General features: G+C 29.4%; 2 protein-coding genes across 13 annotated transcripts in view; both read right to left on the bottom strand.

Annotated features, from left to right (window-relative positions):
• Positions 1-13,959, bottom strand: part of LOC139502590 (protein Wnt-6-like) — a 466,832-nt gene that overhangs the window by 116,955 nt on the left and 335,918 nt on the right. The gene's annotated exons all lie outside the window — the stretch shown is intronic.
• The window catches only part of LOC139502585 (thioredoxin domain-containing protein 6-like), a 67,606-nt gene that overhangs the window by 25,851 nt on the left and 27,796 nt on the right, over positions 1-13,959 (bottom strand). For 11 of the 12 annotated variants that reach the window (XM_071292091.1, XM_071292092.1, XM_071292094.1 and 8 more), the window contains 5 exons: positions 13,042-13,172; positions 6,550-6,585; positions 4,689-4,760; positions 4,369-4,401; positions 3,597-3,623 (listed from right to left, as the gene is read on the bottom strand). In XM_071292091.1, coding sequence (XP_071148192.1) covers positions 3,597-3,623; positions 4,369-4,401; positions 4,689-4,760; positions 6,550-6,585; positions 13,042-13,172 — 299 coding nt within the window. The remainder of the gene's footprint in view (positions 1-3,596; positions 3,624-4,368; positions 4,402-4,688; positions 4,761-6,549; positions 6,586-13,041; positions 13,173-13,959) is intronic. The other variant, XM_071292097.1, reaches the window with a different exon arrangement.

Here is a 13,959-nt window from a genome sequence, read left to right as displayed (position 1 = left end):
TTATTTTGATCATTGAGAAGCTTAATATTTCCTTAACAATACAATGTAATTAAAACGTTTAGCTGATTTTACCAGAGTTATCTCCCTGTAGTGTTAGGTACCACCTTAAAGACATTAAAACTTACAGAAGTTTAGAGTTACTACAAATATATACAACTATGATAAATTTCAGGATGTTAGCTACTCTTGTTTTTGACTTTTTGTCAGATATTCTGAATCTTCTAATGTTAAACAAATATTATACCGTGGATTCCTCAATATTTGTTGGATACCAATTTTCGTGGATTTCATGGGTACAGGGAAACCATGAATTTAATGTTCAACGAATTACAAATTTTCTAAAGGAATATATGCAGATTTTGCCAAAACAATGAAATTAAAATATCCACGAAAAGTTTTCCTCAATCCACGAAAATATGTAAATAAATCCCCAGTAAATACATAACAAGAGTGCACACGCTGAAATGTCTCGCCTTCTATACTAATCATTGATATTATGTTGATAGTCCTAAGTATAAAGCTAAGCTTTATTACAACTGTCACATAAACTTAACATTAACCAAGATAATTAAACAAAGACCAATGAACCTTGAAAATGAGGTCAAGGTCAGATAAACCATGCCAGGCAGACATGTACAGCTAACAATGCTTCTATACAACATATATAGTTGACCCATTACTTATAGTTTAAGAAAAATAGACCAAACACAAAAACTTTGCAATGAACCGTGAAAATGAGGTCACGGTCAAATAAAACCTGTGGGACTGACATAAAGATCATAAAATATTTCCATACACCAAATATAGTTGACCTTTAGCATATACTGTGGATTCATTTTTATTCGTGGTATACCAATTTTCGTGGATTTCGTGGGTAACAGCAAACCACGAATTTAAGAATTCAACGAAGAATAATCACGAGAAATGTGTATTGAGTCGGATGTTTATTTCCGGTTATGTTATGCAGTTCAAGTATAGTGTTGACTAGCGATAAACATTGTAACATAACACGTGTTTTTTTTATTGAAAGAAGATACAAGTATTTTAATTTAATCTATAATAAATATATCTAATATCAGTGATAATTTACTTTTTAAAATTGATTAAAACTTTTCATGGAAAATAACTGCAAGTTGTTAATTACCGTGTCATAGTTTGGTTTACCAGTGATTAAACATCAATAGGATTAAGTACGGGGATATTGCCCGTAGGTAATATTGATTATGACAGGAACATTTATTTTCACACCTTATACTTATATCACTGTTTATTATATTGTGATTAGGGAAATGAGCTTTCAATCATAAAGTTTTGAATGCCTTATAGAATTCAGACAAGAATTTATAAATTGTAAAACAAACAAATAATTAGTTGTCTCTGTCCATTATTGTAATCGAAGTTATCAATGAACACTTTAGCCTAGAATGACCAAACGAGCTTTTTCAATGAATTCCTTCTTTTTTGTTTTGTTTTATTATTGATCAAACCAAGGAGGTTAAATGATCTCCTAAATCAAAAAGAAATCCACGAATTACGTATCTATTTTTTGTTGTTGTAATCAGCGATCCACGAATTTACGTATACCACGAAACGTCTTTTTTTCTCTATCCACGAAAATTGATACCCACGAAAATAAATGAATCCACAGTAGTATTAGATAAAAAGACCAAAACTCAAAAACTTAACTTTGACCACTGAACCTAAAAAAGAGGTCAAGGTCACATGACATCTGCCCACTAGACATGTACACCTTACAATCATTCCATGCAACAAATATAGTAGACCTATTGCATATAGTATGAGAAAAACAGACCAAAACACAAAAATTTAACTATAACCACTGAACCATGAAAATGAGGTCAAGGTCAGATGACACCTGTCAGCTGGACATGTACACCTTACAGTCTTTCCATACACCGAATATACTAGCCCTATTGCATATAGTAACTGAGATATGGACTTGACCACCAAAACTTAACCTTGTTCACTGATCCATGAAATGAGGTCGAGGTCAAGTGAAAACTGTCTGACAGACATGAGGACCTTGCAAGGTACGCACATATCAAATATAGTTATCCTATTACTTATAATAAGAGAGAATTTAACATTACAAAAAGTTTGAACTTTTTTTTCAAGTGGTCACTGAACCATGAAAATGAGGTCAAGGACATTGGACATGTGACTGACGAAAACTTCGTAACATGAAGCATCTATATACAAGTATTAAGCATCCAGGTCTTCCACCTTCTAAAATATAAAGCTTTTAAGAAGTGAGCAAACGCCGCCGCTGCCGTAGCCACCGCCGCCGGATCACTATCCTTATGTTGAGCTTTCTGCAACAAAAGTTGCAGGCTCAACAAAAATAAATCTGTTCAGTGTTATAATAAACAGGCAAATATAATGATAATAAATTTATTAGGTAAAGAAATAACAAATTTTCTAATCTCAAACAATTGTTTTCAAAATGAATTAAATAAAGTAAAATTCATATTAGTTTTCAACATTTAACAAAATGGCAAACACTCATATACAGAAGCTTTTACATTATAAGTATACATATAAATAAGGAAAATGATGACTGCCAATTAGACAGACACCAATCCACCATAATTTAAATGTTATTTATATAAGCAATTATAGGTAAAGTCTGTCATTTACAGAGTTTAGCAGTTAACAAGCTATTGGTAACCAACCATTCATCTTTTCTCGATGGAAAAGTTCATTTGTTTCTGTTTTGTTCAACATTAATTTTCTCTTTTTTTGGCATATAGATATTTAAATTAAAAAAAAAAATGTATTTTTTTTTCTCCTTCTAATTTCCAATGGAAACTATCTTTTTTCTTCTCTTCTAAAATTGTTATTCTTTCTTAATTTAAAATTAGAATCCAACAGTTAAAAAAAATACCCAAAACAAAAGATGAATGATTTGTGCCTAAATGATCATAACAAAGTAAACCGTTTGTAAATAATCAACCCAAAAATTATAAGCTTAATCCAATTAGATATATTTTGTACCTGTAGAAGGCTGCTCGTTTGTTTTTTCTTCTATAAAAATATCAGAATGTCATACATAGAAAATTCAAATACTGTAGTCTTGAATTGTTTATTATGAGGTTAAACACCTTTTCATCAATATTCTGATTCCTACTCATGGAGATCAATCTAGTTGAAATTAGCTTGAAAACTATATCTCATACTCTAATTTACACTCAACAAAGGGAGGCTACTGTAAATTCAGAAACTGTTGCATTTATGATTGCAATTTTTAAAGAATGAACAAAAATATGAGTTACATATATGTAATGTCAGATTGAAATACTCAATTGGTTGCATTATTTCCATTAATGAAAACCACTTAATAATTTCTGAATTTATAGTATTTTATGAAGACCGCAAAACTGCTGAACAGCAGCATATTCTAAGAATTCTGATCATATACCAGTGAGAGTAATTGCTAGCTAATGCTGATTAAGTAAAGGTATACTAGACCAATTACCAAAAATAATGACTCTGCAATATATTTTAAAAAAGAGTGCCTGTCTAAGAAAAAAAATATATCTAACTTTTCTTTTTTAAGATACTAAAAACTTAGTTACCTTCTTTTGTTTCTTCTTTTGGTGTTTCTGTAAAAAAAAGCAAAAAAAAAGTTATGTGTGTTAATTGTCTGAAATAATTTTTATTTCATTTTAAGTACACTCAACAGTTTGAAATATATAATAGGTTGATTGATTGATTGTTGTTGGACACCACTTTAAGCACTATGGTGTAATTTAATGGCAGTTAGTTTTTGTTTATATAGTTTGTTCTTATGTTGTACTGTTACACTACTGTCTCAAGTTAGGAATGTTTAACACCTCCACATTCTGCCCGTCTATAGTAAGGAGACTTTAATTCAGTGGCTGTTGTTTATTGCTGCATATCCTATTTGTTTTTTTTATTTTATTTTTTAAATCAGGCCATTGGTTATCTTGTTAGACTGTTTTACAATGTCATTAAGCTTAAATATGTGTGATATATTTTACTTATTATTGAAGGCTGCATACAGTGACCTCTAGTTGTTAATTTCTACATCATTTGTCTTAATGGCAATCATACCACATTCTCTTATTCTAACATAAAAAAAGAAGTAAAGACCAGAGGAACCTTCTGGACAGTGTATATGTAAACTAAAAATTCATTTTATACACCAGATATAGTTGACCAAAAACTTAAAGTATCTGAGGAACAAAATTCACCATGAAAACATAACACTGACCAATAATTGAAATATTAAACTTTCTACAAGTAGTTTAAGCCCCCAGATTTTAATGTCTGGTATAATAACCTAGTCAAAATATTGCAGACTTTCAAATACTATTTGATATTTACCTTGCCTAGTTTCTTCTTCCTTAGCTCTTTGTTCTATAGAATAAATTAAAAAACATCTGATAAATAAACTTACAAGATATCATACTTGGATTTAGAACAAATAAGGTTGTTCAATGTTAATATTGTCTACTTCCTGAATAATGTATAACTCCTACAGAGCTTTTTTTTTGATTGTAGCGGGTAATGCATTAAATGGTTTTCAAAATCTATATATTTCTCTACTATCCAATGACCAAAAAGACTTGCACAACCTATAATTTACCATCTAAGTGGGACAAACAGACAGAAATACCATGTGACTTTCACAAACTATGACTTACCTTCTAACTGTTGTGATTTTACTTCCGGAGATGATTCCTCAGCATCCCTCGTTGAATCTGATACAGGTTTATCTATAAAAAGCAAATATAACCTTAAATGATATCGTCACCAGATTGGAAAATTCTGATAGATATTGGTATAGCGTGGAACCTACATGTATTATTTAAAAAAAGCACAATTTTTAAATACATTTGTACTAGGCATTGTCAAAAATTTACCAAGTTTCTGGTTTTATAATTATTTTTAGAGACATTCGTAATTTCTGTCGATTTTAATAAAAAGTCACATTTTAGTGATCACACGGTCATCAGAGGTATCTTTAAATAAATATTACTACACATAATTTCTAATTCAAACCAAGCAATGTTTCTTACTTTGTGAGCCTAAATGAAGCTTATTTATTTTATATACAAAGTTTTGAACCAGACACAAAACAAATTTTAGAAAATAAAATGATTTTAAATTTAATTTTTCAGTATTTTGCTGTTTCATTTTTCAGTGTTGAATAAAATTTTAGATTTTTTTCTAATTGTTTCATTTTTCCTGAAGTAAATAGTATAACTTGCCTACAAGTTGTAGTTGCATTTTTGTCAAGATTTTATCATGCAAAGAATTGACTGAACAAGAAACTAGCATCTACATTTTCTAGCAACATTTACTAGAGGTTCATTTAGTTTGTGATATACATGCTTTATTATCGAAAATGGTTTAGGAAAAGTATTGAGATAGACAAAGACAGAATTTTGTAGAATGGATCAAGACTTTGAAAGCTCTGAGAAATGAAATGAAGGTGGGTCTCATTTATAATAAAGTTTTATATTTGATAAAGAACGTTTTAACTGATCACAACCTGCTGTTTTTGTAGTAGGAACCTCTGCTTCAAAACCTATAAATAATGTCAAAGGATTATATGTTTTTTCTCTGCTAAACTCCTATAATGAAGGAGTTTGATATGTCTTATATCTGATCAAATAGTTTGATCAAATTGTTACTTGTCACATAATATCTTTCTGACCCTTTTTAACTGTACTATTTATTTCTCCAAACAAAAATCTGGGTGCTTAACTATAAGAGCAAAGTGACTTGCTAGTTATCAAGCACACTGCTGAAAAGCATGGGATCTTCTTGACCAGGGTTCTCGCTAAGGCGAGTCCATGACTCCTGGACTCACCATTTTCAAAACTGGTGAGTCCACAGATGCATTAAGATTGAAATATTTTGTATAAACTGAACACAAATAAACATAAATATCATCATTTTATAGCAAAAGTTTAAAAGAAATCTTAATTTAATGTCATTTCATTGATCTGTTAGGCCCTGGAGACTAAAATATTACATTATATTGTAATAAAATATCTTCTACTTGCTATTGGACTCACCATGGCAAAAAATGACGAGTCCCTGGACTCGCCTTCAAAAATCCTTAGCGAGAACCCTGTTGACTAGTAAAATTTTTAATCTGATTTACTCTTATAATATTTTATGAGGTCCCTTAACTCATATTCAAGATATGAGATATTTATCATAAATTTGAAATCTGCTTTCTCTCAGTGTCCAATGGTCCTTGTGTTGATAAAAATCTTTCCTTTTAAGCAAAAATTGCATTATGGGAAAACAGGAAGTAGGTGTCTGATAGTTACAAAAAGAGCACCAATGTTACAATTCATCACTGTTGGACTTCTGACCAAATATGAAGTCATCCTTATTACTCCAAAAGATGGGGTATGATACAGAATGCAATATCTTTTGTCTGTTCAAAAATATACTATTTGTTGGTTTCAATCTATTGCTTGATGACTGACTGGACATTTCAAATATTCAAAACATCAAACAATAAATTGTATCTATTTATGACCTCACCTTCTTCGTCTTTTTCTGCCTCTTCGTCGATTGTTTCTGTAAAAATATCAATTATTGAATTATTTTTTGATAAAACTTTTTTTTTATCATGTTATCATAAGAGTGACAGTTCATAAGTATAGTATCTATATTTTACTTTATCACATGACTAAAGAACATACAGACAAACATTCAACGAAAAATACTTTCCATTCTTTCATGTCAATTTGTAAAAACAAGGAGTTCAAGGTTTATATATTTTTTTAAATATAAGAGAAAATAAAATATCAAGAACTGGCTACCAAGACAGTTTAAAATAATAACATTTTTTGTCCTCTCAATCTTAAACAAATTTTACAGGTACAATTGAATAATTTGACTTATGCAAACTGTTTTATTTTTAACCCATTAAAATTCAAATAATTTCAATAAGGAAACTCATAATCTAACTTCTGCTGATTATTTCCCAGCATCCTTTGAGCACTGCTCCTCAGATAATGAATCAAGTTCTATTTTGTACTAAATAGCTTGCAAAAAAAATGTACTATCTAAAGATACTGTGCATTTCTAAGTTTACTACCAACTGTGCAGTGCAGTTTTGAGAGGCTATCTCAAAGTGTCATTTGTAGTGAAGGACTATCTCAAAGTGTACCCATCCCCCTAATTTTGATTTACTTTGTCCACTTCTAAACTAATCAAACAATTTTTCTTGTAAAATTTTTTCATATTTGGGCGGTTTTTTTTTACAAATGTTCCAAATTATCTATTTTGGTGGGAAAATGACAGTTTGAGAAACACTCCAAAGATAACATATATACATAAAAGGAGAAAGAGCATCAACCAAAATCTTATCATATCTATACATTGTACATAAAAAAACTTGACAAGACAGTGGTCTAAAAATAATCTTTGTTCCATGTTCCACCTAACATATTATCTCAAAACTGTAGTTTCATTGAGGTACCAATCCTAGCATTTTATGTGTTTGTAAACGATTTGATTTTTATATTTCTAGAAATTGTCTTCATCTTAATTTTTGATTGAAGATTTCTCTTTATTGATCATAGTTTTTAAGATAACTGGCCCTTAGGGACAGGTGTGCTAAAAACCAATTTAATATGAAACAATACATGTATAAGTACACTCAGAGAAAAAATCAGTATATTTTCAAAGTAGATATTCAAGCACAGTCTTTGCTAAGATTTTTAAAAAGCAATTCAAAAATAAAATTTCTACAAAGAATTAAGGGCTTGGTTGCAAAAACTCATTATGTTATTAAAGATACTTTAGAATCCAAACTAAACGACAACCACAAACAAAACAAATACAATCACACATATATATATATTCATAATATATGAAATGAGAAATCAGTAGGCGTTCAGTGTATAAATTATTTTTTCCTATTATCAATTTTTTTTTTAATGCAAGCACTACCTAAAAATATTCTTGATAGCTAGGACATTTTAAAAACTGTTTAGACAATGCTTGATAGAGTTTATTTTAATATATACCATTGTAATAAATTCAAATTTGGCCACTATTAACTAGAGTTTACACTTGTCTTCCAACCATTTTGTTCCCTTTAGTTAATTTGAGATATAAATAAGTGTGTTAATTTTTATGAAGAATAAATCTTAAATTTAATAAAAAATTGAACAACTAAATTTAACATAAATAAAAGTTTGGATTTCCAAAACAACATAAGTACCACTTAAAACTTTGACTCAAAAGAAGGTTATTTCCCTTTAATGTTATGCCTACTGATCTCTCATGCTAACATTACTATAAAAGCACAGCTAAATCCAAGGTTATGCATGAATTACAAATGGCTGCTAGACATGTGACTCCATTAACACACCCACCAGACACTCCCACCAAACACGCTCTTTGATTAATATCTGTTACTACCTTAAACCACAGCATATAATTAATATAATGACAAACAACATACAATTGTATAATAATTACCAAAAATTAAAACACTAATTGCAATTTAATATAGAATCATTGAGTACCAATTATTAACAAAAAAAATATTTTTCAAATAAAAAAATGTTCTATGTGGGTTGTTTCTTTTTTTGTGTGAAATAATTTTAAAATATGAAATTTTAGATTACATAAAATCCTTGTGTAAAAGAAAACTACCAATAGTAATTATGGCAAATAGTACATGATAAGTGAATTTTAAAAATCATTACGGGAAAAGTTCGGATATACAGATTTTAAATTTTTTAAACTTATATTAAGCTATATAGAAAGTATGAAAGTTTTATATAAATTCTGAATACATATTATTATATTAACATGCTATATTTGCATTTGGGCACTTGGTCGTTAAAATGAGAATGAAAATCATCAATTTGGAATGAACTAACGCTTTAGGTTTTACTCCTTTAACAATGGGTTGTTTTTCTGTCTATCCCTTATTCCTTTGTGTCTGATAACACAAACAATAGGCATAATGGGTTGAATGATTATTACATTTTATGATGAGCAAATTAAGGAAAAATTCTTAAGGGTTCCGCGGAACCCAGTGTCTCGCCTACTTATGCTGTTAATTGCAGGCTCAACAAAAGAGGAATAAAATCAATAAAAATATTCCTCTTGATACTGTCTTATGATTCTAAGAAGCTTCTGTCCAAGTTTGGTAAAAATACAGTATGTTTTTAAAACTTTTTTAAAAAGTCCATTTATAAGTAAAATACAGATACTAGCTTTTGATCATAAACAAGCTTCTGTCCAAGTTTGGAACAGGTCCAAAATAGTATAAGAAAGTTATTAAAATTTTAAAAATTTTAACCACAGAGTGAATGCGTTGTTTCCTGGCAGAAAATCTAAGTCCATTTAAAAGTAAAATGCACAAAAAATGGATTTATTTGTTAACAAAACTTACTTCTGGATACTATGTTATGATCATAAACAAGCTTCTGTCCAAGTTTGGTACAAACCCAGGATAGTTTAAGAAAGTTATTAAAATTTCAAAAACTTTAACCACAGAGTGAATGTACTGTTTCCTGGCAGAAAAACTAAGTCCATTTTTAAGTAAAATATGGAAAAAATGGAATTTTATTTTTCCAAAATTTCCTTCTGAATACTATCTTATGATCATAAACAAGTTTCTGTATAAGTTTGGTACAAATACAGTATAGTTTAAGAAAGTTATTAAAATTTCAAAAACATTAACCACAGAGTGAATGTAATGTTATGGCAGAAAAACTAAGTCCATTTATAAGTAAAATACGGAAAAAATAGAATTTTATTTTTACAAAATTTACTTCTGCATACTATCTTATGAACATAAACAAGCTACTGTCCAAGTTTGGTAGAAATCCAGTTTACTTTAAGAAAGTTATTAAAATTTCAAAAACTTTAACCACAGAGTGAATATTTGTTGACGCCGCCGACGACGCCGACGCCGACGGAATGTAGGATCGCTATGTCTCGCTTTTTCGACTAAAGTCGAAGGCTCGACAAAAATGACATCAGTGATATTCCTACTTTTTAAACCATTCTAAACATTTCTTATCCTAGGAAGGAAATACCAAGATTGACTGGGATTAGGTAAATCTGGCTTTTCCAATCGTGCAGTCAGACCAATATTGAGGAGGTATCTCCCCGCTTGGATTTTTTAAAAGATGTATAAATATTCAGCATTAGTCTGATTGGAATATAGACTTATTGAGATTCTGTTAAGTGGTAAATTTTAATAAGGGTTTTGCTTTTACTAGTTTTGAAAATATTCCCTCACATAAATTGCCTTTTAAGGGAAACATGAGCAATGAACAAGAAAACAGTGAATATAAAACCTTGCCAACTGTTTTGGAATTTAAAACTAAAATCTAGAAAATGAACATTTAGTTTACTAGCATTTAATAAGTGGAACGAAGTTTAAGGTCCTTTAGTTGGCATCTCACTATATTCATGTTAACATGTTAATGTGGTATAAATATTTGTGTTTATCATATCTATATTAAATATAATCTGCTAATCTTTATATATTAGAATTCAATCTATAATTATGATAATAACCTTAGTTTGTTCTCAACTTTTTTTTTTTAAATGTGCATTTATGCTCTTTTGTCTTTTATCTATTTCTAATTCATTCTGATAGCTTCTTTTTCTTCATAGACCAATTTTGAGTTAACCAGTTAAAAATTTGCTCTTACTGTGATGAAAAAACTTAGCAATGCACGACAAAATGCATGAATGTGAAGTTTTCTATTTTCCACTGCTATTGCACCATTACCATGACAATGTGAAACAATATCCACTACACAAGTCAGCTAAGCCATACAGTACAGCCAATATATGCTATGGTGTTTTGCACACCTTATCTTATGATACTGAATGCAGCAATCATGAACATTTAACAAAGAATTTGCAAGCTATTTATGGACTTTATGGTATAAAATTGAAGCAAATTTCAAGCAACAAAGTTCCATTTTTCTATAAATTTTAAGGGTAGCGGAAGCTAGATACAATCACCAAAAAGCTCATTCTGACATCAAATTAATATAACACTTAATAAATTTGGTGATTTTAAACACTTTTTAAGGATTTTGATTCCTCAGGAATGTTCAATCCCCATAATTGAAAGCCAAGGATGTTTTAATACTTAAATTTTTGGATGAGACATATGACCAAATAAGTCCTTATACATGTTATAAGAATTGCAAGACAATTCAACTGCAGCAACCATTTAATAATCTCTGTATTTCAACCCTAAATACCATTCCTTTGTTGTTTTTGACCATTTTTTTTCGTTGTACTAGTCTTTTCTTATTTTTGGTTATTTGTTCTATAAACACTTTTTTTTTTGCCTTCTAGTGTAAAGTTTCTCTTCTACATTTTTGCATAATTTTCCAGAACTCAGTTTAAATGTTTGATACATCAGTTTCAACCTTCAACTAGCTTCTTTGTAGGGTCAGCAATTTCAAATAACATGTACAAAATTCAATAAATTGCAACATATTTCTCTTATCACACCTATAACAGCACACCTGGTTCACATGCTTAATCTATAAATACTTCGGAAAGTCCCATGCTTTATTTGTTAATATTTAGGAAAATCCTATGCCTTATCTATAAATACTTTTGAAAGTCACATGCTAAAATATCTATAAATATCTAAAAGATGCCTTGATACTAATATTGATTAAAAATGTAAGAGGCATGCAAGACCAGTATTTATATATTAATGGGAAATCACAATAATGTTTCATATCTTAATCAATTTAAGAAACAAGATAGCTCATTAGATTTCCGATATCTTTAGATGGGAGATAACTCATTAGATTTTCCAAATCTTTAGAAGGGAGATAACTCATAAGATTTCCCATATCTTTGGAAGGGAGATAACTTACTTGATTTCCCATATCTTAGGAAGGGAGATAACTTACTTGATTTCCCATATCTTTGGAAGGGAGATAACAAACTTGATTTCCCATATCTTTGGAAAGGAGATAACAAATTTGATTTTCTATATCTTTAAAAGGGAGATAACTCATTACATTCCCCATATGTTTGCATATATTTCCCCATATCTTTGGAAGGGAAATAACTCATTATATTTCCCCATATCTTTAAAATGGAAATAACTCATTAGATTTCCCTTATCACACAACATTTACAACATCTAAGCGAAAGTTAAAATGAAAGTACATGCACAATACATGTTTAGCCTTAGATTTTAAAACACTAGAAACATGGAAAGGGAATTTTTCATTCAATAGGTAATTTCATCAAATTCAAACAGTAAAAATTGGGGAAAATTTGGCTACTACAACCTTTCATTACAGATATCATTAGTCTGTTCCATTTGGTATTACATTTCCCCCTCATTAAATTAAACTTATATTATTCTGATTCAAATTGAAGATATTTTCAATTTGACCACTTCATATACATGGATAAGCTTCTATTTCAATAATATAGCAGAATCCAGTATGAATACATAAAGGTTAGATTTATACCAAAGCATAAGCTTAAAAATCTACATTTAAAAAAAGGTAAAAAGTTAAGATATATGAAGCATGCAAGATTGTATAGTAATGCAGTGAGAAAATGCAAAAATTGTAAATATTATTATAAAAAATCAAATAAAATTGTTATTAGTTTCTCAAGCAGAATTAACTCCTCATTATTTGTGCTTCGATTATTTCAACCTAGTTCTGACAATCCTATATAGAATTAACATTTTATCTTATTCTTTTATTAATATGCTAGAATCTATTAGACTAGGAAAATACCATTTTCGTTTTCATATTTTTAATCATTCATTCTCCTTTTCGTTTATAAATCTTATTGATTTATAATTTAATTTTCACTGAAAAACATCTTTTTTATTTATACATGAAACTCATTATTTTGTAGATTTCACTAAGATTATAAAATGTCTCTTGCAAAGGGAGATCATTCGTTAGAAAGCCTAACGTAATTGAGAAAAAAATCTTTTGTAAGGGGAAGTTACTCATGCACATGTCTAACTACACTAAATGTAAAACATGATACCTAGCGCTGTACCATCCGGAGTGAACTTCAAATCACCGAAAATAGTTTTGATGGTTTTCTTTGCATGCTCTGGATCGGAGCTTCCATGGACAGCATTCTCCAAAATACTTTTACCATATGTTGCTCGTATACTGAAGTGAAAAAAGATGAAAGTTAAACATTAAAAAACACAGCCAAACCAGTTTCTTTTAATTTTAACATTTTCAAAATTATTAAATAAATGCATGCATATATATACTAAAAAAATGTAATATAAATAAAATAATACTTCATTCAGTGATTGTTGATCCCAAGCTTATTATTTTCCGAGTTGGCAAGTTTACCGGATCATGAAATTGATATAATCAACACAGAGTTGGTGGAGCATGTGAAAAATAAGTGAATTGATTGAGCCATGATATTTTTTTTTATATTTGACATGCATTTCTATTTGTTAATCTAACTTTTTCATAACAGTTTTTAAATGATTTGTTGTATCAAATTTGTTCTTTAAGGATCAGTTATTACTATTAACCTTCCAGTGCACATTTGTTTATATTATTTCAGCACAGTTTTCCCCTCGCATTTCATACCTTTAATCTATCAAATCCAATTTAAGGCATCAACAAAATGTTTATATACTCTTTTATCATGGAAGAAGAAAGAAAAAAGACCACATTAAAAATCATCATGCATTAAAATCATCATGCATTAAAATCATCATGCATTAAAATCATCATGCATTAAAAATCATCATGCATTAAAATCATCATGCATTAAAATCATCATGCATTAAAATCATCATGCATTAAAATCATCATGCATTAAAATCATCATGCATGTGCGTATTGCTGTGTGTTTGTTTATTCTACATTGGTAAGAGGTAAAGATGGAGGGTTGAGATCTCACACAACATGTTTAACCCCACCGCATTTTTGC

This window comes from Mytilus edulis, chromosome 14 (assembly GCF_963676685.1).
Source record: "Mytilus edulis chromosome 14, xbMytEdul2.2, whole genome shotgun sequence".
Taxonomy (NCBI): Eukaryota; Metazoa; Mollusca; class Bivalvia; order Mytilida; family Mytilidae; genus Mytilus; species Mytilus edulis.
This window is presented reverse-complemented; position numbering and strand designations above follow the sequence as displayed.